Source organism: Marmota flaviventris, chromosome 18 (assembly GCF_047511675.1).
Source record: "Marmota flaviventris isolate mMarFla1 chromosome 18, mMarFla1.hap1, whole genome shotgun sequence".
Taxonomy (NCBI): Eukaryota; Metazoa; Chordata; class Mammalia; order Rodentia; family Sciuridae; genus Marmota; species Marmota flaviventris.
Window position 1 is genome coordinate 10032080 of NC_092515.1, and position 24936 is coordinate 10057015.

The 24936-nt window shown below is 48.2% G+C and overlaps 2 protein-coding genes across 2 annotated transcripts in view; one reads left to right on the forward strand and one right to left on the reverse strand.

The window, feature by feature from the left end:
- The window catches only part of Ccdc61 (coiled-coil domain containing 61), an 86691-nt gene that overhangs the window by 58652 nt on the left and 3103 nt on the right, over window positions 1–24936 (reverse strand). The gene's annotated exons all lie outside the window — the stretch shown is intronic.
- On the forward strand, window positions 19646–20038 carry Nanos2 (nanos C2HC-type zinc finger 2). The gene has a single exon (XM_027945773.1). The coding sequence runs from the start codon at window positions 19646–19648 to the stop codon at window positions 20036–20038; it is 393 nt and encodes a 130-aa protein (XP_027801574.1).

Genomic DNA, 24936 nt, shown 5'->3' on the forward strand with positions numbered 1-24936 from the left:
TTCAATACATCATGCATTTAAAAAAAAATTATCAAGCACCCAGTCTGCAGAAGCCACTGTTCTAGATGCCAGAGATGAACAAAACTAACCCAAACATCTCTGCGTTCATGGAGTGTACATCTTATTGGCATCTGGAAGTTCTTTCTGCCTTAGCATAGAACCTGGGACATGGAACTAAAATTGAGGGGTTGCAAACCATCCGCCAGTGGGTAGGTCTGGCAAACAGTCTGTTCATAACCCTGAACAATGTTTTATGTGAATTTGTTGCCAGCACTTAAACACTGGAAGATTTCTCCTGAAAACATGGGTTTTAAGATCCTCTTGAGAAATTTGACATGGCATTGTTGGTTTCAACTGCCACCTGGTTTCAATTGCCACCTGGCCATAATGGGCATGGGCAGCCGCTGTTCATCCCCAGTACCAGCAGACCTGCCCTGCTCGTTGGTGATACATGCTCACCCCTGGGTGGATTCGAGTTTGCAGCCCCTAAGTAGATGCTTAATGCTAATATCCTTACATTGTGGAAGTGTCAGCAGTGCGGCTCAGTGGGCAATGTGTCACGCAGGAGGAAGGCTAAGTATGAAATGGAGACAAAAAAACTGGTGAAGGTTGTGTGGGGTGGGGCCAGAAGCTCTGGTTCTTGTGTGACCCAGGGTATCTCCCATCCTCCCTTTGGGTCACAATCTCCACATCTAGAAAAAGCTCCCACCCTACAAACCTGTACTTACCTTCTGGAATATTCTAGAAGGATTGCATGTGTGAATCACCCCATCAGCATCTGACAGAGAAAATGTTCAGCACATAGTAGTCACCAGAGACTCCTCCAGCTGAAAAATAACAATGACACAACTCTGGAGGAAGGAAGCCAAGAGTGGGGGATGGGAGGAAAAAGGATTGAAGATCAGATAAAGTATAAAAAGGCAAGAGCAATGGGGATAAAAAGAAAGACAGATGCGGAAATGAGCAATCTGTTGCTTGGGGAGTGTTGATGCATTCACTGCCTCATTAATTCAGCCAACAGACATTTATTGAGCACTTCTTATGTTCTAGGGGTAGGATGATAATCATGACAAGTCAGAGCTCTTATATTTATAGCCCACAAACCATAGCCCCCACCAAACTCTCAGTGTGTAGTAGGTGTTCAAAAGTCTACCACCCTGTGAGCCCCAGGCACCTGTGGTCCAGGCCTGTGACTCTCAAGTATTGCCTGGGATTCAGAAATATTGCCAAGCTGGGTCATTTCTGGAAGAGTAGAAAAATTTTCCACCAGGAAGCTGGGAACTTGGAAGGGATGTGGCAGGGGTAGTTTCTGTTCTGCTGTGTGACTTTGGGAAACTGTCATGACCCCTCTGGCCCAGGAGATGGATGGAAAAATGAGGTCAGGATGAAGGTAAGTAATGGGGGATTCCTCACTCCTTCAAGGCCCCTCCACTTTCTCCCGTGGAAGGGGGGAAGACAGTTGCAGAGGTGGGAGGCCTCTAGAAAACAGGCAAAGAAAGGAACCTGAGATGTTGTCTGGAAGAGACACCCTAGGAACAGGGGGGCTGGACAAAAGAGTGGGGAGGAGGGAGCAGGGGACCCAGGCCAGGAGTAGGTCATTAAAAGAGGCCAGAGAACGGATGGATAGATGGATGGAGAGAGGGAGGGGATGAAGAAGAAGAGGCAGAGACAGAAAAGAGATGAACATAAGGTTGCCAAATTGAGCAAATTAAAAAAAAAAAAAAAAAAAACTACGTCCAGTAAATTTTGAATTTCAGTTTTAAAAGTGTACGTATGACTCATGCAATATCGGAGCCATACTTATAATATTAGTTGTTGCGTATGTAAACCCCATGTGTAGGCTAAGTGTCCTGAACTTTATCTGGCAACCCTCTGCAAAGGAGAACAAAGAGAAATATAGGGGTAAAAATAGTGCTAGGAGAACTGGTCAGAGGAGCCAGGGCATCCAGCCCACCAGCGAGCCTGGCTCAGGGCTCCTGACTCTGCCACTGGCCTCCCTGACCCACCAGCCCTAGTCTCTCTGTGTCCCTCAGCCTCCTGTCTCTCTGTCTCCACGTCTTTTCCCCCTCAGTCTCTCTTCTTGCAGTCTTGCTATCCTCCCTCCCTCCATTACTCTTAGTTCCTCAGCCTCCACTATCCCTGGAATCTGCCTCCCATCTCCAAAGTGGTTGAGTCTTTGTTCTCATCCACCCAAGTGTCCAAGGGAAAAGTCTGAGAGCAACTGGTAGAGAGGGGAGCCATTCAGAAACACCCGCTCCTCAGTCAGGGCTGATGACTTGGAGAAAAAGATGCATTCCTCCATAAGAATGCTCCATCGGCAGGCCTGCCTGGAGATTCTGGAGAATTGGGGGGCCCCTCTGCATTCCCATCCACCCTCAGCCTTCACAGTCTCCTCCCTGCCACTGCAGCACTCTGGGGAGGTTTCTGGACCCCTGCGCTTGCCTCTGCATCTCCCGTTCTCTGCCTCAGTTCATCTTCTGTATTTCTCTGGGTCTTCCTCTTTCCATCCCTCTGCCCCCTGCCTCTGGGTCCCTCTGTATCTCTGCAGGGTTCCTTCTTCTGTCTCTTCCGGGATGGGATCTGCGTACCTTCCCTGTCTCTGCCCGTGTGTGCGTGCTTCTCTCTGCCTGTGCACCCATCAAGGCTCAGTGGCAGCGAACAGCATCCACTCAGTACCAATATAAGCAGAAAGGGGCACAAAATCTCTCAGAAGAAAAAAAATATCTAGACTGAGCCTCCAGTGTACTCCCAAATCCAGAACCCAGAAAGAGCCACCCAGGAGAGCTGCTGGTCCCCCTCTGTGATCAGGAAGCGGGTCGCTGGCTCCACAGCCTGGCCAGGATCACACTGTGACAGTGGCAGCCTCAGGGAAGCCTCTCTCAAGCTCACCCAGGTTAGAAATTCAAGCTTCCTGCGAAGGCCACTGATTGGAGTAACTAAACTCCAGCCCCAACCACATGGCATTCTGGGAAATGTAGTTTTAGCCTTCCAGCCTCTACAGGCGCAAGAAGGTGCTCTTAGGAGAGTGGAATAGTTAAGAAAAGGTCTCACTTTCTCCCCATTATTGCAGGCGCTCTCTCCGTGTCTATCTCTATTTCTGTTCACAAGTGTTTCTCACTTTCAGTCATTTTAAATCTTCTCTGTCCTCTTCCTTAGTCACAGGCTACATGATCAGTGCCAATCCTTGTATTCCTATACCTTATCCTCATCCACAGTTCCAGCTCTACTATTTGGGAGATCTCCCTCTGGACCTCACCCCATTCTCAGATGAACCCAAAGCCCAGAGACATAAGCGGGAAGAGGAGGGAGAGGGAAGAGATGGGCACCTCTGGTTCTATTGAGAAGCCAGGAAGAGGACACATGCTTTGGTGTCTCACCTGCTCTCCCTGCAGATGGGGGGAATCCAGCACTGCAATGTGAACTGCAAGAGTCTGGTGAGGTCCTGGAGTGAAAGCTGGGGTGACTACACAGGTGGATTGTGGTTTAGATTTGGGACAGAGCAGGGACCTTAGTCAATCAGATGTCAATGACCATTCCACCTGCTCCCTGGAAGCTGTGGCCACCTCTGCCCTCTCCCCTTTCCACTGTTCTTTCTTCCCCTGATGATCTTAGAACTTCAGGGAAAGGGAGTGTCATCCTTCTCAGAAAGTACATATTCATCCAAAAATATTAATTAAGCACCTACTCTGTGCCATGTGCTGTTTTAGATGCTACGGGTGCATCAGAGACAACAGATTTCCCCATCCTGGGGAGCTTATACTCTACTGAGGAAAATAACAAAAAAATCAACAAGTAAACCATAGAGTACACTAGATGATAATACAGGTTATGAAGAAAAAAATGAACCAGAGAAGGGGAACAGAATGCTGGAAAAGAAATTCCCAATACAGTGGACAGGAAAGGCTTTGCTGAAATTCTGACACATGAGTGAGTGATATTTGAGGAAAGAGCATTCCAGGCGAGGTGAACAGCAAATGCAAAGACCCTGGGGTAGGATATACATGGAATATGTGTGGGACAGAGAGGAGGCAAGAGTGGTTGGAGCAGAGTGAACAAGGGAAAGATGAAGTCGGAGAGGGGACAAAGGGGAACACATTATTTACAACTCTGGGTGTCAATGTAGAACTTTGAATTTTTCCTCTGAAACAGGAGACACAAAAGGGTTCTGAGTAGAGAGATGCGAGTTGACTCAAGTATAACAGGATCCCTCTGGCTGTTGTATGGGGAGCAGTCTGTAAGACATGGGAGCTGAGAGAGTAGAATGAACAGGGAGCCCAGGGAGAAGGTGACTGCAGCACTCCAGGAATTGAGAGTGATTAGCATGGAAAGGAAGTGTCAGTTTCTGATAGTCTTTGAAAGTGGCACTGACAGTGTTTGCTGGCAGACAAGGTGTGGGAGTGAGAGAAAGAGAAGAGACATTACTCAAGTCACGTGACACTCTTCTTTTAATGTTTTTAGCTGTAGATGGACATAATAACTTCCTTTTATTTATTTATTTTTCTGTGATGCTGAGGATGGAACCCAGTGCCTCACACGTGCAAGGCAAGTGCTCTGCCACTGAGCCACAACCCCAGCCTTACGTGGAACTCTTAAGACTAGATCTTGGTTCTGATTTGAATTAGAAATTAAGAATCAGACTCAGGCTAAGTTTAAGGATTAGTAGCAATCAGTATTGGTGGAGTTTGGCATGGGGAAGACTGGGTTAAGATTCGGGTAAGAGAGCCAGGAACAGTAGTGCATGCCTCTAACCCCAGCTACTTGGGAGCCTGAGACAGGAGGATTACAAGTTCAAAGCCAGCCTGGACAACTGAGTGAGCCTCCATCCTTTAAAAATTTTTTTTTTCAGGTAAAGAAACTAGCCTTGGTGTTTGGGTTATGGCATGGTTAAGTATGGGATCGAGCTAAATAAAGATTAGGTATAGAGTTAACTCCCTGATAGTTAGAATCAAAGTGCAGGCTAAGATTATGGCTAAAGTTAATGCTAGGTTTGGCTCTAGGACTGACAGAGTTTGGGATTGAGGTCAGGGTGAATCTCTGGTCAGGGTGAGGGTTAAGGTTTAGGTTAGGAGTAGAACTGGGTTTAGGCTTGGGGTAGAACTGAATTGGTTAAGGGCTGCCTCAGAGTCAGGGTCATTAGAGATAGAATTAGGCCAAGAACGAGATCAGGCCATAGGCCTAATATTAGGGACAAGGACAGACAGACATAGGTTTATGACAGAAATGGGGTTAGGGATATAGTTGAGGACAGTCAGGTTAGGCCAAGGTAAGGTAAGACTGAGATTGGGGTAGGATGATCTTTTAAGTGTTAACCATACTTCTGGCAGGGCCTGGATTGGGTTAAGATTGTGAATTAATGGGGACAAATGTATGTGAGAGACAGATGTGAGGGAAAGGGTTGGGCATTTTAGTGTTGATCTCTTGTCAGTTTTCTGAATGAAATATAGCTTCAGTGTGGTATGAAGTAAAGGAACACTAGCTGCTGTAACAAACTCTGACATCTCCATAGCAACAATAGGTTCACTCCTGCCTATGCAATATACAGTGGGCCTACAAAGGCCAGGCCCATATTTTGGCTACACCATTGTAAACACAGGCTGCCCAGTGAAGGGAAAGGCAAAAGTACAATACCTTCCTGTCAGCCCAGAAGTGACACAAATGTCACTTCTGTTAACCTTCCATTTGCAAACACTAGTAACGTGGCCTTTCCCAATAATGCAAAAAGTGGCTTTGGGATGGGGAGAGGGGGACGAACAGTCCTGGAGTCAATGGGCAAGAAACAGGCTTGATGAGTCTTTAGTTAGCGTTGGGATGGGGAGACTGAGAGGGAACCATTGCCAAAGGCCTAGAGAGATGGCAGAGAGGGAGAGAGCAGAAGAAGTAAGAGACAGAGAGCAGACCCCATGAAGGTGGGAAGATAAATCTCAAGAGAGAAGTGGACAAGGACCCAGAAGAAAAGAGAGACAGAGACCAAAGAAGGATGATAGAGACCCAGAAGAGAGAGACAAAGACAGAGAGAGGGAAAGATGGAGACCCAAGAGAAGATTAAAGACTAAGGGGCCAGTTGTGGTGGTGCAGACCGGTAACCCCAGCAACTGAAGAGCCGAGGTAGGAGGATCACAAGTTCAAGATCAGTCTCAGACCAGGTGCAGTGGCCTGTAATCCCAGCAGCTCAGGAGGCTGAGGCAGGAGGATCACAAGTTCAAAGCCAGCCTCAGAAAGAGCAAGGTACTAAGCAACTCAGTGAGATCCTGTCTCTAAATAAAACCAAAATAGGGCTGGGGATGTGGCTCAGAGGTCGAGTGCCCGAGTTCAATCCCCAGCCCATGCCCCCCAACACACATCCCTGCAAAAAAAAAAAAAAAGATCAACCTCAGCAACTCAGCAAAGCCCTAAGCAACTTAGTGAGACCCTGTCTCAAAATTTAAAAATACAAAGGTCTAGGGATATGGCTCAATGGTACAGCGCCCTTGGGTTCAATCCCCAGTACAAACAGACACACACATACACACTCATGCACTCACTAAGTGGGTAGAGAAAGCGGATAGAGATCCAGAGTCAGAGGCAGGTGGGAGGCCATGAACAGACACCAAGTGAGCCAAAATAAATCCAAGGAGGGGTGTCTGGAGGCCAGCCAGAAGCCCCTTTGTGTCACCCTCACCTGAGCCACTCTTCCCCTCCCTCGTTAACTATGAGTGACACATTTATGTAATTCATCTTCTTATTTCCATAGATGAAGTGTCATTTTCTCTTTCATTACCGTTAATATTTTTTTCTTTTTATGTTTTGTATCCTAAAGACAAGGGGAGGGGCTTACGTTACGGACAATCCACTTATTTAAACAAACACCACCACTAAACCTAATCCTTTCCTCTCTTGCGATAGAACCCAGGGCTGGGAAGAACTTTGAAGGTGAAGGTAGCAGGTAGCGGACAGACTTTTGGCAAGGGAGATCCCCACACCGCTCCCAGGAGCCTTTCTCCCCCAGAAGGTCCATCCCTGAGATGCTTAAGAAAGCCCACACACTGATAAAGGGAGTTCAAGTGGGCAGAGGTCTCGGGGTCACGTGAGTCTAGCAGCTTCTGCCGGCGCCCCACCCTAGCCTGGATCGGAGATTTGTGAGGCCCTGAGGCAAGAGGTACCTCGACGTCGCCCCCGCTGGGCAAAACGGAGCGACAAGGCTCTGAGCCGGGACTGGGCGGAGCTGCCCCCGGCCGGCTGCAGGCGGAGCTAGACCTAGGTAGGAGGTGGAGGGGGCGGGCCCTGGGAGAGGAGGCGCAACGCTCATTGGATAGATTTGGGCCCACCCAGCCCTGAGTTTGGCAGGAAGGCGTAGCTTAACGTTCTTATGCCTAGGATTGGAGGACAACGGAGGGGCGTGGACATATGGCTGTGGGCGTGGCTGAGGAGCCCGGTCCTTCAGGATGGAAGTCGTAGCGCTCTGGGATTGGAGGGCTGAGCAGGGACGAGGTTAAGGGAATCCTGGGTTTGAGCAGGGAACGCAGAAGGATGCCAGAGGAAGTTTGTAACTAGTCCTGGGAATGAAGATCCGGAAAGTATCCAGGCGTTCAGGGTGGCAAACTACATCCGATGGACATACAGTGAGGCAGATGCACTCTTACTTGGCACACGCAGCAGAACGGCACGCACACAGGACGCGTCTGGTGAGCTCATCACCGTAAGCTAATGTGCATCATCTCCTTGAATGCTCAGAATGCCCTGAGATAGAAACTTTGAAAAAGAAAACAGATTATCTCCATTTTACAGATAAGGAAAGGAGTCACAGAGACGCTAAGTGGCTTCCCCAAAGTTGCACCCCTAGTGCGACACGAGTTAGGAGGTTGAAGCCATGCATCCTTCTTCCCGAGCTTAAGCTCTGATATTTATCAAGACTCAAATACTCTCACGGACCCCAGGAGTATACACATGGTAACAACACTATGCACAGGATGACAAGCTCTGATCAGATGACCTTCTCCCCATGCCTACCTTACTAGCTGTGAAATACCAACCCAGCACCGCCCCCCCACCCCCGCAAGCCTGGCGGGTAATGCCTGAACCAATAGATATTCCCTGCTTTGCCCACCCTTCCTGGCAAAGCTGGGGCCAATAAACAATCAGAGTTCCTGGCTGCTGGGCCTCAAATGCCCTAGGGAGACCCTGGACCTGTGTTAGGAGTGGCCTCTTTGACCCCCCCCCCCCAGATTGAGTTGACAAGGCATGAGTCCTGGCCAGTGGCTGAGAACAGAGACTTCAGGTTTGTCACCCTGCCTTTGCCACTGGTTCCCTATATGCTCATAGGAAAGGCAACTACCAGTTTTCCCATCTTTATAATGGGCATCATCTTTGAGTTATGAGGACTCAGTTCCCTGCACTCAGAACAGACCCTGGCAAAGATTAAGTGATGTAGGTGTTAACTATTATTTCTAGGCATGACTCAGCTTACCTAAGGAGCACAGACCAAACCAGACAGTGTGAACTTGAATATTAAAATGAATGCCCTGTGCCAAGTAGGGCGGGGCACAGCTGTAATCCCAACAACTCAAGAGGCTGAGGCAGGAAGACTGCAAGTGTGAGGCCAGCCTCAGTAATTCAGCAAGACCTTCAGCAACTTTGCAAGACCCTGTTTCAAAACAAAATATAAAGGATTGGGGGATGTAGGTCAGTGGTTTAAAAAAAAAAAAGGCCCTGGGTTTGATCCAAAGTACATATTGACAGACAGACATACATACATACATACATACATACATACATACTGTGAATGTCCTGCAGTCTCACATGAATTTGCATATGTTTCCATACAGATTTCATTAGATTCTCCTAAGGGTTCCCCCAAACAGTGAGAGAACCACAGAAAGACAAAGAGACATCTCTCTGCATAGCAAGGGTAAAAGGAAAACTTCTGTTCTGTCACCCTCTGCTTACACTCTCCCTCTCCCAATCATCCCCCCACCTCCCGTCCCCGCCAGTGACTTCCAGAGTAAAATCCACACTACCCACCATGGCGTGCCAAGTCCCACTCTGTCAAGCAGCTCACCAGCCTGATCTTGGGGGAACCAGGATGGGCCCCACTTCCTCTCGCCCCCAGCCCTCTCTGCTCATCATAATTATGTTTGGCCTCAGGGGCCTTTTACATTTGCTCTTCCCCTTCTTTCCAGTTCAAGGTGGCCCTAATAACACAGGTGTTCCTCGAACATCCCACCTAAAATAGCCACACACCATACTTCATTCCACTCCAGTCTTTAACAAACGCCCTGTTTAGAGTTTTCGCAGCACCTTCCACTGTTCCTTCATGTCCACATGCGCTGGCTGAGCCTGTGGGTCAGGTGCTGTCCTAGCAGCAGGTGCAGCAGGAGACAAGGCAAAGCCCTCTCCTCAGGGAGCTCCCACTTGGAACCTCCAACTGTTCACACTTGCTGATCCGTCGTTTCCCTTCCCTTCCCACCACCCATCTCCATTCATAATTACAAAGGGCAGAGAAGGCACTGTTTAGGGTGCTGATACTTGTTGGACACTACCTTAACCCAGGGATCCGACTTAGCATCACCAATAATGAGGCAGCCTCACATCATGAACACCCTGATGTGACACCCACACACTCAGTGTCAGGACAGGATATAATTGCCCAGTAACTATGCTTTTAAAATTGCCCAACATGCATACAATAAAACTAATCATAAGGAGAGGTCTACAAAACATGTGGCTTATCCTAAAAAAAAATAGATCAAGATCATGAGCCAAGCATGATGGCACATTCTTGTAATCCCAGCAACTCGGGAGGCTGAGGCAGGAAGATCACAAGTTCAAAGCCAGCCTCAGCAACTAAGTAAGGCCCTAAGCAAGTTAGTGAGAACCTGTTTCAAAATAAAAAATAAAAAGGGCTGGGGATCGGGGCTGGGGTTGTAGCTCAGTGACAGAGAGCTCACCTAGCATGTGTGAGGCCCTGGGTTTGATCCTCAGCACCACATATAAATAAAGGTATTGTGTGCAACTACAACTAAAAAATAGATAAATATTTTTTTTTAAAAATGGGGGGCTGGGGATGTGGCTCAGTGGTTAAACACCCTTCAGTTCAGTGCAATATATATATATATATCAGGGAACTGCTCTAGTTTAAAAGAGACTAAAGAAACACTATAATTGAACTTGAATCAGATACTGGATTTAGAGAAAAACAAAACATTGCCACAAAAAAATGATTGTAGTTTGGGTCCCTGAGTTTAATACCTAGCACCAAAAAAAAAAAAAAAAGACAATAGTTGGGAAAATTTGGTGTTGAGCTGCATATTTGGTAACACTACTCTATCGATGTTAAATTCCCTGAAGTGCATCATCATAGTACACTATGCAGGAGAATGTTCCTCTTGTAAGGAGATGGGTGCACGCTGAAATGTTTATCCTGGAGTCTGGAATTTTCCATCCCTTCAACCAAACAATATCTACGGGATATATAGATACATGATTATGCATAAATATTGCATTATTTACATAGTTATCTATCTACTATAGCTGGATATATATACATGTGAGAGAGAGCAAATGTGGCAAACGTAGCTTCTGTGTGCTAGATTATCATTTTTCTGTAAGTCTAAATTTTTTCAAACTAAAAGGTTGAAGGAGGGAAGAAAGGGAATCAGGCTGCTCGCTCTCTGAACGTGGCTGGGGTTGTGCTGCAGGCCATCGGTGTGCCAAAGGGTGTTGTATTTTTCTGGGCATGAGGACACAGCTTTCATCAGATCTCAAATAAGCCCATGCCTCAAGAATATTGGTCACGCTCCATGAAGGGCATCTCACCTGGGGAGCACAGACTAAATAAGGCAGTTCAGGATCCCCTGAAGTCGTTCACAAAAATCTTTTGCAGCATCAGTAAGGCCTTGGGTTCAATCCCCAGCACCAACCAACCAACAAAACTTGGATATTTGGCCATGGTGTGGGTGTTCGTGTCTCTCCAAAATTCATGTTGAAACTTCATTCCCAAACAACAGTATTAAGAGGTAGGACCTCAGGGAGGTGACTAGGCCACAAGGGGTACCCTCATGGATGGGATCAGGGCCCTTAGAAGAGGGCTTAATGGAGAGGGTTCTTCCTGGTTGCTTCTGCCTTCTCCAGTGTGAGGATACAGCATTTCAAGGTGCCACCTTGGAAGCAAAGACTGAACCCTCACCAGACACTGAGCTTGCCAAGGCCTTCATCCTGGACTTCCCAGCTTCCAGAACTGTGAAAATAAATTTTCTTGTTTACAAACGACCCACTGTCTGGTATTTTGTTATAGCAGCAAAACCAAACTAAGACAGAGGGCATGAATGCTTCTAGGAAACAGATCCATAACTTTTGAAGAAAATTCTAAATAGAGGACTCCCCTCTGCAAAAAATATACCACCTCCTGGTAGGGCTATGCGTGATTACCTGGCAGAAAATCAGAAGAAAATATTAGAATGTGGCTTCCATTTACTTTCAACTGGTCCTTTTTAATTTACAAATGTGGAGAGGTTGCAGATGTATAGCGTACATAAAATATCAGTTAAGGAAAAATTCATTTACACTTGTAAACGAACATACCTGATAGTGTATCCATGAAAAAAATTCATTGATGCCATGGAGATTATGAAACAACTGAAGAAATTTGAACTGTTGACATTTAAATATTTGATAATATAAAGAATTATGATTAGGGCTGGGGTTGTGGCTCAATGGTATAGCGCTTGCCTAGCACACGTGAGCCACTGGGTTCGATCCCCGGCACCACATAAAAATAAAAACAAATAAAATAAAGGTATTGTGTCCATCTACAGCTAAAAAATTTTTTAAATTATGATTATGTTTAGGTAAAATATTATATTATTTTTATGAAGTTGAAATTATCCTTGTATATGTTGTACTTGCAACTGAACCTAAAGTTTCTCTACCACCAGTCCTTTTTATTTTTTATACAGAATAGGGCTGGGGCCGGGTGCAGTGGCACACGCCTGTAATCTCAGCAGCTTGGGAGGCTGAGACAGGAGGATCTTGAGTTCAAAACCAGCCCAGCCAAAAATGAGGCCCTAAGCAACTCAGTGAAATCCTGTCTCTAAATAAAATAGAAAATAAGACTGGGGTGGCTGGGATTGTGGCTCAGCGGTAGAGCACTCACCTAGCACGTGCAAGGCCCTGGGTTCTATCCTCAGTACCACGTAAAAATAAATAAACAAAATAAAGATATTGTGTACAACTAAAAAATAAATATTAAAAAAGAAAGAAAGAAAATAGAGCTGGGGATGTGGCTCAGTGGTTAAGTGACCCTGAGTTCAATCCACAGTACCCCTCCCCACAAAAGGAATGTCATTAAGTTGCTGAGGCTAGCCTCAAACTTGCAATCCCCCTGCCTTAGCCTCCCCCAAGTCACTGGGATTACAGGTGTGCACCACCACACCTGGCTTGGAGCAGTCCTTTGAATTCCTTTCTTGCATTCACACCTTTAGTTGTTTGATGCGAGAAGCTGGGCTCTCAGCCTGTCCTTGGCTTTGAACATGTCTTCCTCATTAAATTTAATAATTTCTAGCTTTTGATTAAAGTGGGAGATGTGTGATTCTTCCTTTCATTTGAAAACGTAAGAGGTCACTGTAGGCCACTGAAATTAATTGGCTTCATTTCATTATTGCTGTGTTTGAGTGAATAGGTAGGCCCAAGAAGAGGGAGAGAAATGGAATAAAGCCAATGAAAAAGCAAGCAGTCAGAACACAGCATTTTTTTTCCTAGCAGTACTGGGGATTGAACTCAGGGACGCCCAACAGCTACATTGCCAGCCCCTTTGATTTTGAGACAGGTCTCCTTAAATTGCCCAGGCTGGCCTCAAACTTGCTGTCCTCCTGCTTCAGCCTCCAGAGTTGCTGGGATTATAGGCATGCAGCTGTGCTAGGCTATATAATCTTATTCTTTTCAAGTTATATAATAAAGTACAAATGATTCTAAATTTACAATGCATTTACATCCCAATGAACCCCATTGTAAATTGAAACCACCTTAAGTCAAAAATGCACTCAATACACATAGCCTCTGGCACATCATAGTTCAGCAACACTGCACTATAAAGAGGGGGTTGCTGCTCCTTGGCGTCCAAGTCTAAGCATTGCGGGAGTGTTCTGCATAGATCTCTAGCCCAGGAAAAGATCCAATTCCAGTACAGAGTCTTCTGAATATGTAAGGCCTTTGCACCTCCTGAAGTCAAAAAGATGGTGAGTCGAAGCACCACTAGGTCTGCGACCATGTGTATTTATGGTCGAAATGACCTTATGGCTGGGTCTGTTTAAATAGCCTGGCAGAGGAGGCAGAAGAGGTGGGGGCAGAGAGAAAATAAGCTTAGTTGGTAACAGTGGGACTGAGTGATCTGGACGTGAGGGTTCACCACTTTATTTTTTTCCTCTACTTCCAAGTCTGAGTCTGTCTGTGCTGCCATCACAAAATACCGTGGATCGGGTCGCTTACATAATAAAAAATATTCTTTTTTCTCATCATCGTGGAGACTAAAAGTCCAAGATCAAGATTCTAACCAATTGGTATCTGGTGAAGTCTTCTCCTAGTTTGCAGAGGGCCCTTCTGGTCCTTGTGGGGCCTAGATTCTGCCCTGTTGGGGACCTATGGACAGGGAGAAAGAGCCCTCTGGGTGTCTCTCCCTGTTATAAGGACACCCATCTCATCAGGATAGGGCCCACCCCTACAGCCACCTTTAACCCTAATTGCACCCCTAAAGCCCCAGCTCCAACACCATGACCTTGGAGTCCCTGGCGTCAGCACATGGTGAAGTTCAGGAGGGACATAATTCAGTCCACACCAGTGCATGATCCTATAGCTTTGTAAGAAGTGCTTGCTGGAGAGCATGGTTCAGTTTAAGTACTACAGTTAAGGTCCAGGGCCTGGCCAGGACAGCACATGGAAAGAAAGACGCCCCACACCACGCTGGGACCCCAAAGTGCTTTCCCCTAAGCAAGGGCAAAATGTGCCCCTGTCCCCAACTCCAGGGGCAGCAGCCTCAACACTGAGCAGAGTAGGAGAAGGAAGGGGGAGGGCGAAGTCCCCAACAAGTGATGGCCTCAGAATGACCCAGGGACACATGGACAACACTGGAACAGATGCGTGGGTGAGTCAAGAGCCATCAAGCCAGAACCAGGTTTGAGGAGGTTCTAGCCGGAAGTGTGACAGGGAGACTGGCCAAAGCCAACACAGCCTCTGGAGGTGGCAGATCCGCCTCAAGCCTCTGGGAAAACCCACAGTTAAACGTAAAGGTCACCTGTCACTCAGCCAAGAGAATCAGGCCACAAGGAAATATAACACCACCGAGAACCAGAAAAACAGAACAGGTGTTTTCAGACTCTTGGATGCTGGAAAGATCCGACACCGATTTCAACACTGTCAGGGTCCCCACGTTGAAGGGCAGACACCAGGAACACAGCTGCTGGGAATAGGAAACTAGAAAGAGTGATCTGGGGTCGGGGTTGTTTTCACCATGCTAGGGATGGAAGCCAGGGCCTCACACAGGCTGAGCTCCAGCACTAAGCTACGCCCCTGCCTGACATCCATCTTTAAAAAGAACCAAACAGAACTTCTAGAAACAAATAAATAATCACTGAAATTGAAAACTCAGCAATTTAGTGAAACTCTATCTCAAAATAAAATATATAAAAAGGGCTGAGGATGTGACTCAGTGGTTAAGCCCCTGGGTTTAATTCCCAGTTTAAAAAAAAAAAAAAAGTCACAAGGATATGAAATGAAACCTTCGATGTGCTGAAGAACAGAACTTGTTCTGGGTGGGGGAGCTACTGGAGAGAGACCCCATGACCTAGCTTTCATGCTAGGTAAGCACTCTACCACTGGGCCACATCCTCAGTCATTTTTATTTTATTTTGAGACAAGATCTTGCTAAGTTTGTCCATAATGGTCTCCAACTTTCTATCCTCCTACCTCGGTCTCCCTAGTAGCTGGGATTTCAGGTGTTCACCATCACACCTGGCAAAAGAGAACTACTTTTTTTTTTTCCCTAGTACTGGAGAATGAACTCAGAGGCACTCGACCCCTGAGCCCCATCCCCAGCCCCTATTTTGTATTTTACTTAGAGACAGGGTCTCACTGAGTTGCTTAGCGCCTCGCTTTTGATGAGGCTGGCTTTGAACTCGATATCCTCCTACCTCAGCCTCCCGAGCTGTTGGGATGACAGGCGTGCACCACTGTGCTCGGCTCTCCGATTCCTTTTTATTTTTCACTTGGAGACAGGGTCTTCTTAAGTTGCTTAAGGTCTCAATGAGTTGCTGAGTCTGAACTCAAACTTGTGATCCTCCTGCCTCAGCTTCCCAAGTTGCTGGGATTACAGGTGGGCACCACTGCACCCAGATTTTTTTTAATAGTGCTAGAGATTGAACTTAGAGCCATGCACATGCTAGACAAGTACTCTACACTGAGTTACGTCCCCAGCCTTATGGAACTTCTAATGTAGACTTTTAAACTCTGCAAAAATAACTTTTAAGAATGTACCTGGTGTTAGTTTGCTAGAGTTGCCATCACAAAATACCACAGACTGGATGACTTAAACAACAGATATTTTTAAGTCAAAAAATCCAAGCTCAGGCTGACGGAAGGTTCCATTTCTTCTGTGGCCTTTCTCCTTAGCTTGCAGACAGCTGCCTTCTCACGGTGCCCTCACCTGCTCTTTCCTCTGCCCAGAGTCTGTGTTCCCTTGTAATTTACTTGTCTTATAAGGACACTGGTTGGACTGGATTAGAGCTCACCCTAACCAACTTACTTTAAATTACCTCTTTTAACGGCCCTATCTCCAAATCTGTCCACATTCTGAGGTACTGGATATTAGGGACTCAACATATGGATTTGGGGATTAGGGGACACAATTCAGCCTACAACATATGTTTTCATATTTCATTGAATGTAATAAAATTTCAATTCTCTTCACACAAGTAAAATATTTTCAGACGACAAAACAGAGTTTCTAACCATCAGATCTTCATTATGGAAAATTATAAAGGATATATGTGGGCAGAAGACAAGATACCAAAATAGAAGGTACCAGAAAGAAGAAAGAATGAAGAAAAGGGTCCATACGCGCATGAAATATAAGAGAACATTTTTCACTTTCAATAGTAACATTAGCTGGGCTTGGTAGTGTTTAACTGCAGTCCCAACGACTCTGGAGGCTGAGGCAGGAGGATTGCTTAAGTCCAGGAGGCTGTTTTTCCTTCCTTTCTTTCTTTTTTGTTTTTGTTTTGATACTGGTAATCAAACCACCCAGGGGTGCTTCAGCACTGACCTATATCCCCAGTCCTTTTTATTTTTTTTAGACTAAGTTGCTGAGGGTGGCCACCAATTTATGATCCTCCTGTCTCAGCCTCTCAAATCACTGGAATTACAAGCATGCATCATTGTGCCTATCAAGCCCAGGAATTTGAAGCCAGCCTGAGCAATAGACCAAAACCCCATCTTAAAAATCAACTAATTAAAAAACAGTTATGTCTAGTGGGGAAATAACATAGAAGAAAACAGACTTAAAATTCCAAACCTCAGTAACATATGAATTGAAAAGAAACTAAATGAGTTTAAGGTGTTCTAAGGTCTTTTTATTACCCAGGAATGGGTAAAATTTTAAAATATAGACTTCTGCATGAAAACTATACATTTGTAATTCCTCAAACCCCTGAAAGAACAGAAACATTTATAACTTTTAACCTGGTGGTGGTTGTGGGATTTAGTGTTTTTAAAAATAAATAAATAAATAAACAAAAAGAGACAAAAGGGCTGTGGATGTAGCTCAGTCGTAGCACACATGTGCCTAGCACACATGAGATTCACTGTGTGAAAGTGTCCCTCCTCTCTCTACTAGGATAAGATGATGGAGGAGCCCAGCATCAGGGCACACACCTGTAATCCCAGTGACTCAGGAGGCTGAAGCAGGAGAATCACGAGTTCAAAGCCAGCCTCAGATACTCAGTGAGGCCCTAAGCAACAGTGAGACCCTGTCTCTAAATAAAATACAAACAGGGTTGGGGATGGGGCTCACTGCTAGAGTGTCCCTGAGTTCAATCCACAGTACCAAAAGAAGGAAAGAAAGAAACCGGTGACTGCCATCAACATCAATATGGAATGTCCTCTCTTGGCCTCATTTTTCTCTGTACAATGGGACTGTTATAGGACAACAAGATTGTCACAATGAGACTGCACAGGCCAGCCACAGGGACAAGGACAATAACGATCATGATCACCTTTGGGGTCTTCATCTCCCTGTCTGGGTCTCTGCAAGTCTCCCCCTCCTTTTAGGATTTATAACCTCAGCCCCTCCCACGCCTCTCTGAACCCCAGGGGCTATTTTCAACTGGCGTCAGGCGGACAGCAAACTCAAGTAAACAGACGGCGTGGGCGGCCAGCAGTGGGCGACGTCTGGACTGGGGCGCAGTCAGCAGTAAACACCTGGCCTGAGTTTCTGGCCAGGACCCTCTGGGTTCCCAGAGCTGCGGGCCCAGCAGAAAGAGGCTGTGGAGAGGCTGGTCCAATTAACTCCCTGAGAAAAACATCGGAGAGGGAGGCAGGGCAGAGGAGCCCCAGAACAGAGTCTGGAAGTAAACAATGGGGGGGGGGGGAATGAAATGGAAGAGAAAGGGGGGGGGGGAACCCACGGGGAGGGCCCCGGAATCTGGGATTCTCCAGTCTGTGCCCTTGTTCAGGGGAGTCAGGGACCTCAAACCCGCCCCTGCCTTCCATCAGTCTTCCCAGCACAGCTGCAGTAATGGTCACTGGGTCGCAGGGTCCAGGCCCTAGGCACCCAGGTAGCTCAACCCTGAGTTAAAAAGGTCACCGAAAAGGTCACTGCTGTGTCCCTAAACAAAGCACTTGGCACAGGGTTCCCATGCCTGTCCTGGTCCCCTTGGTTCTTCACAATGCAGACCACCCTCTCTTCCTTCAAGGACATCCGTCCAAATGTGTCACTGGGATACCACCTCCCCTCTTCTGGTGTCCTAGCTCAGTCTCTGCCTGTAAGAGGCAGGACACTCCAAGCTCTGCTGCTGTTCCTGATCACTTACATTTGGCTCACAGCAGGCACCCAGGGGACAAGAGGATGCCTGGGTTTGGAGACAGACATCCCTGGCTGCACCTTACCACTTACTGACCATATATGACTTGGGACAAGCTCTCTGTGCAATGGGACTTTTAATAGACCCTCCTTCCCAGGGTCTGGGGAAGGGGTGTTCAAAGAGAGCCCTGGGCATGGGACTGGCCCCAAGGAGACCTTCAGCAAGGGAGTCCCTAGGCTTATTGCATTAATTGTGTCTGAGTCACCATCGTGGCATTTCATGAGCACCTGGCCCAGGCCGGGCTCTGTGCTGGGACTTAGTGATCAGCCAGTCCGTGCTCTGGGGCAGGTGCTGACATCATCTTGGAACAACACAAGAGGAAACTGAGGCTGGGCAGAGTTAAATAACCAGCTGTTCAGAGCTGCAGGGAGTAGCCAGGGTTGAACCTGGGGCTGCTTCCTGAGCACTTATTGATGATGCTCTCTGTCCCCTCTCCAAACTATGGGAAAATTGTGCTCAACTCACGGCCAGGGTCCTCTGCCCCTTCTAACATTAATTCCCAGTGTTTCTGGAGATAAGACATAGGTGTCAATCTCAACTCTGCCTCTTCCCTACTGTGTGACCTTAAGTACATTCTTTAACTTCACAGTCTCTTTTTCTCCTTTATAAAATGTAAATAATCGTTGTCACCTCCTTGACATTCAAAGAGATCATGTGCACTGAGCACTGTAGCATATGCCCAATAAATATTCCTTGACTAAGTGTCTCCTTCTGGGTCTGGAGGTGTGGCTCAGTGGTAACGTGCATGCTTAGCATGGGCAAGGCCCTATGTTCAATCCCTAGAGCACACACATTCACAAGCACATGCACACACACACAAAAGTAGTTGAGAATGTAACTCAGTGGTCTAGTACTTTCCTAGCATGCTCAAGGCCCTGGGTTTCATTCCCAGCATAGCAGGAGGGGAAAAGTGGCTTCCACTTTAGGATTGATAAAAAGGTTTAAGAAGGACTTGCTTTGGAGTTCCACAGGCCCACTCCTGCCAATTGCATGCTGTGTGACCATGGGCCAATGAGTTTCCCTTCCAGAGCCTCAGTCAGCATCCATAAAACAAGATCATGACTGTGGCCCTCATGGAAATATTGTGAGGACTAAGTCAGATCATGCAGGTGATTGTACCGTCCAGTGTCTGACTCACAATAAGGGACAGTTACAAAGAATAGCAATGGCTCTGGAGGATTCAAAGGGATCACCCTCCAGCCTTGGAGAAAGGAGGATGGTGAGGGCATTTAAAACCATATATGCTAATTGAGCAGACAGGGAAACTGAGGCCCAGGGAGTGGAAGGGCCTTTGCAGAGGACTCACAGCACCTTGGAGGCAACAGGACCTGGACCTGGAAATGACCTCCTTCTGGACCTCCGTGGGAGACCAGAGTCAAATGGGGGTCATAGGCAGGAGTGGGCCCTTTAAATACTAAGCTCCACCTTTGCTTAGAAGGGGCTCTGGGGAGTATAAAAGGGGGTGCAGCTCCTTTGCTCCACAAAACACTGCTGCTCCTGCCCACAGGTCCTCAGGCCCAGCCCCCCTCTAGCCGCCCCCTGCCATGGAGCTGCCACCCTTTGACATGTGGAAGGACTACCTCAACCTGAACCAGGTGGTGCTGACTCTGACCCAGAGCAGGAGCCAGAGGCTGGAGGCAGAGGAGCTGGAGGAGCAGGGACCTGGCCCCCAGCTGGGGCAGGATCAGGGGCTGGGGACTGCCCTCTGCAACTTCTGCAAGCACAACGGGGAGTCCCGCCACGTCTACTCCTCCCACAAGCTGAAGACAGCCGAGGGCGTGGTGCTGTGTCCCATCCTGAGGCACTACGTGTGTCCCCTGTGCGGCGCCACCGGGGGCCAGGCCCACACTCTCAAGTATTGCCCTCTCAACGGCAACCAGCAGTCCCTCTACCGCCGCAGTGGACGCAACTCAGCCGGCCGCAAGGTCAAGCGCTGAGGACCATGAGGTGCCCACCGCCCGCACCCCGCACCCCTCCCGGATCAGCCCCACCCAGTCCCTCCACCCTCCCTCCCACTCCCACAGCCCTGGGATCCCTGGTCCCCCGCACTGCATCCCTGCTGGATCCCCAAATAACGGAGGCTGCTGGCAGCCAGGCCTGGCGCAGGAGCCCTGCGCTGAGCACTACCGCCCGCCCGCGTGGCTGTCTCTGGGCCACAGGTCTCAGAACTTCAGTCCTTCTGGGGCCTGCTGGTAGCACTAGCCCTGCTCCTTTGACTTCTCAGCCCCAGGCCTGGGGGAACCCCGGATCCCTGGCCCCACAGGACCCCGTGTGCTTCTCCAAGCTGGCCTCAGAATTTGGAGTGGGTGACAAGCTGGCCCGACGCTCCCACCGAGAACTTGAGAATGGGCGCTGGCTCCACACCCACCTTCCCTGGTCCTTCAGCACCTGCAGACCCAGGAGGCAGCAGGGACCACGCTGTTCATTCCTCCCTGCCTTCATCGCCTATCGCCAGGAGCTGAGGCAAGGGACCCTGTGTCTTCCCAGGCTACCTGGACTGCGGCCTTGTGGTGAGCGGACACTCTCAGGCTCCCTTGTTTTTCTTCATTCTTCAACCCATTTCACTCCACTGCTGTCCCCAACTCCAGTTCCCCGTGGGACCTTCCTGCAGTGAGTTGCATCTCCCTGCCACCTCCCCCCACCCCCAAATCATGAGAGGTGACTTTTTCATCCTCCAACAGTTAAATTTGTGAATCTCCCACGGGAAAGAGATCTGCCTGCCTGGATGGGAATATGGCAACTGCCTAGATTTTGTTTTAAGGGCAAACGAGAGCCCTGGTCAGATTTTAAGTTGGTGGCCTTATTTATCTATTTATCTATCTATATATCTATTTATCTATTTGAGGGCAAAAGAGTGAGCCCTTCTCAGATTTAAAGTTGGTTTGTTTGTTTATTTATTTATTTATGGACAAAAGAGAGAGCCCTGGTCAGATTTTAAGTTGGTTGGTTGGTTGCTTGCTTATTTATTTATTTATTATTTATTTTACACAAATGGAGCACAACAAGTTGGTTGCTTTTTGGCTCAGAATGGAGGGCCTGGGCATTGAGCTCTGGTGAATAAAGATCGTTTTGACTTGTCCTTGAAGTACTTGTATTTCTGCCTTGTCTCCTGGCCCTGCCCTTGGAGATGGGGGAGGGTGCCCAGGAGCTGTATTTGCCCCAAATCCCAGGAAGCAGCAGGTGGGGTGGGAAAGGATGCAGGGCTCCTCTCCAGCCCTGTCCCCATGTGTCCGGGTTCCCAGGTTCCTACCCAGCCTGCTCCTTGACCCCAGATTCCCTCTGGGGGTTCCCATCCCACCCTGTAAGATTTGACTTTTGGGTAGTTCTTAAATTTGGGGCTCCCAGGCCTCCCTAGATAAGTATTGGAAAATATGGAGCCTCCCAGGAAACATACACACCAGCACAAAATGCTGCGTGTATTATCACGGGGTTTTTATTCCATTGTTGCACAATTTTTTATTGAGTATCTCTTAGGTGCCACTGTTCTGGGCACTGGGGAAACAGTGGGATCAAAATAGACAAGGTCCCTGCCCTCGTGGAGCTGACATTCTAGTGGAGGGTGCTAAAATAATGTTTAGAGGGTGAGAAGCCCAGTGAAGGACAACAAGGTCGGGTAGCAGAGGGAGAGTGGAAGAGGCTGGTGGTCAGGTGGGTCACATCTGAACAGAGTCCAAATGAAAGGCGGGACCAACAGAGTATCTGGAGGAGGGCATTCCTGGCAGAGGGAGAGCAAGTTCAAAGGTCCTGAGGTGGCACTGGGAACCTGGTGTGTTTGTAGAATTTGCAGGAAGCTGGCTAGGACAGAAGATCAGAGTGGAGGACGGGGTGGGGCGGGCAGAGAGTTCAGGATGTTGCTGACCCTGGAGAGAACCTGGCCTTTAGTGTTCGTTCTCAAGACGCTCAAATCCACCCATGGACTCTGTGGATTCTTCATCCAGACACTGGTTACAGGGAGAACCAAAGACCCCAACTAAGTCCTCCACTCACAGCTCCTCTGAATACGCAGCTCTGCCCCCAGGAGCCTGACTCCCAGGTGGAACCAAACAGTGGGGGAAAATAAAAGAAGCCCAAGTTCAGAGCTGGGGTGCTGGCATGGCGGGCAGGGGGAGTCCTACACAAGAGCACCCAGCAGGGGTCCTGCTGTTCCTGCTCTGCCCACTGGAGGAAGGGCACCCCTTTCTGATTCATATCTAGGCCAATGGCCTCTCAACTGAGTGACAGTTTAAAGGGACTGATCCCTGACAAGGTGTGGGCAGCGGTTATGGAAAGCAAAGGATGGTGTCCTCAGTACTTGGGAGAACTACTCATGCTCAGTGCTCAGGAAAATACTCAGGACTCAGGATGGGGGGGGGGTAGATCTGCAAAAGTGAGAAAGGGCAGATGCTGAGTCAGCTGGGGAATGGAGGATACATAGTACCTGGGGGCATCCAAGGTGAAATTTCTGGAAGTGATGGACACCCCGGAGAGGCTCAGGGTTGGAGACAGACAAATTACGATCATCAAATTTTTTGGTAATGAATTGAGTCATTTATTCAACAATTATTGTCTGAACTAGAACTGGGGACGCTCAGGGAGCTGAGGAACCAAGGCCCTAGCCTCTCCCCCCAGACTCCCAGGGAGCCTGCAGCCCAGCAATTCATCTCCTAGGGCTGTTGTCACAAAGTGCCACAAGCCCAGTGGTTCCAAACAAAGGAACCGGCCAGGCACAGTGATGCATCCACCCTCACAGAAACTCAAGTTCAAGGCCAGCTCAGCAACTTTGGGAGACCCTCAGCAACTTAGTGAGACCCTGTCTTAAAAGAAAAAATAAAAAGGGCTGGAGATGTAGCTCAGCAGTAGAGTGCCCTTGGGGTCAATTTCCAGTGGAAGAAAGAAGAAACCAACAAACAAAACAAATGGACGCCTGGTCCCGGAGGCCGGCACCTGAGATCAGGATGTGGGAGGCCTCCCGCTTCCAAGAGCCCTGGTCCTTCCCTGGCTTGAGGCTGCACTGCTCCTGCCTCTGCCTCTCAGCCCTCTGCCCCTGAGCCCCTCTGTCCTCTTCTTACAAGGACACTCATCATTTGGGATCAAGGGCCCACCCTACTGCAGCATGACCTCACCTTAACTAAGGACATCTCCAATGACCTATTTTCAGAGAAGGTCACATACTGAAGGGCTGGGGGTTGGGACACAAGCAGCAACAGCCACTACACTCAGTGAGCAGCCCACAACCACCATATCCTAGGTGAAACCACACCTTCATCTGGTTCCTGGGCTAGGGACCTGGGTGTCCCCTATACTTCCCCTCCCCTCCCTTCCCATTGCTCTGAATCCTCTCAAACTGTCTCTCCAGTTCATTCCCAACCATGCCACGGTCTGCCCTGATCTAGTCTCTCCCTTCCCTGTCCCCAGTTCCCTCCTCACCCCTGCCCCAGATGTCCCCTGACTGTCCACTCCTCTGGCTCTCTCCTGACACTCAGCCCCTGTCCTTCCCTGCTCAACCCTGCTTACAGCTCATGTTCAACCTCCTTTAAAACATTGCCCATAATGCCCTGTGGGGACCCTGATCTCATGACACATGGCGGGACCTCACCTAAGACCAGCTGGCCACTGCTCACAAAAGCAGGACCAGAGAAACACACCCCAGGGCCTGCCTCACTCCAGTTTCATCACCAGCAATCTCAGGTTGGCTCTACTTGTCAACATTTCCCCGTCCCCAATGAGACCCTGAAGACTCCCAAGTTTATATCTCTTGTCCCCTAACCCAGCATCTCCCTGTCACCCGTGACCCAGCTTCCTGCTCTACTGAGACCACAACAGAGAATGTTCACGTCTCCTGACCCTACAGCTCTCCTCATGCCTGCAGCAGCCCTGCATCCCCTCCCCTGCCACTGCAGGACCCAGGCCCCTTAGTCCCCTTCCACTTGTGCTCTGGGTCAAACCCACTGGACCAACTCAAGGAGTTGCACCTGCTCCATGAGTGACCTCTTAGTCTGATGGACTTAAATGCTCTCCCCTCTCTCCCCTGTAGCCTCAATCTCCTCTACAGAAACCAGTCAGATTTCTTATATTAAATAAGTCTCACGTGACCCCAAGCTCTCTTCCAAATAAGACCCATGTCTCCACTTGAATGCTAGAAAGGACTGTCTTTGCTAAACCCTCTCCTGAACACACTCAATTAGCCATCACTCTCACCAGACCACCAAAAATGCTTCCCCCGCCCTTCAGCACTGGGAATTGAATCCAGAGGTGCTCCACTCTGAGCTCGAATCCCAGTCTTCTTCTTCTTCTTCTTTTTTTTTTTTTTTTTTTTTTTTAAGTTTTGAGACAGGGTCTTGCTAGCCTCAAATTTGTCATCCTCCTGCCTCAGTCTCCTGTGTGAATGGTTACAGGAGTGCATCACTGTGCCCAGCAAAAATGCTCTTTCAAGATTATATAACTGATCCCAGTGGCTTGGGAGGCTGAGACAGGAGGATTGCAAGTTCAAAACCAGCCTTAACAAAAGTGAGGTGCCAAGCAATTCAGTGAGAACTTGTCTCTAAACAAAGTACAAAAGAGACTGGGGACGTGGCTCTGTGATTAAGTGCTCCTGAGTTCAATCCCTGGTACGGCCCTCAAAAAAAAAAAAAAAAGGATTGTACAACTGAAGTGAGAATACAGCTCGGCTGAAAAGCACTTCCCTAGATTGTGTGTGGACCAGAATTTGATCCCAGTACTACAAATGAATATAGATCACTGACAATCTCCATATTTGCTAGCTCTGGTAGCCAGTTCTCAGTTTACACTGGGCTTGGCCTCTGGGCAGCATTTGGCACCCTGAGTCTTTCCCTCGTTCTCAAAATCACCCTTTACT

Excerpts from the sequence above, each read along its gene's own strand:
- Nanos2 (XM_027945773.1), top strand. The coding sequence starts at position 19,646 with ATGGAGCTGCCACCCTTTGACATGTGGAAGGACTACCTCAACCTGAAC.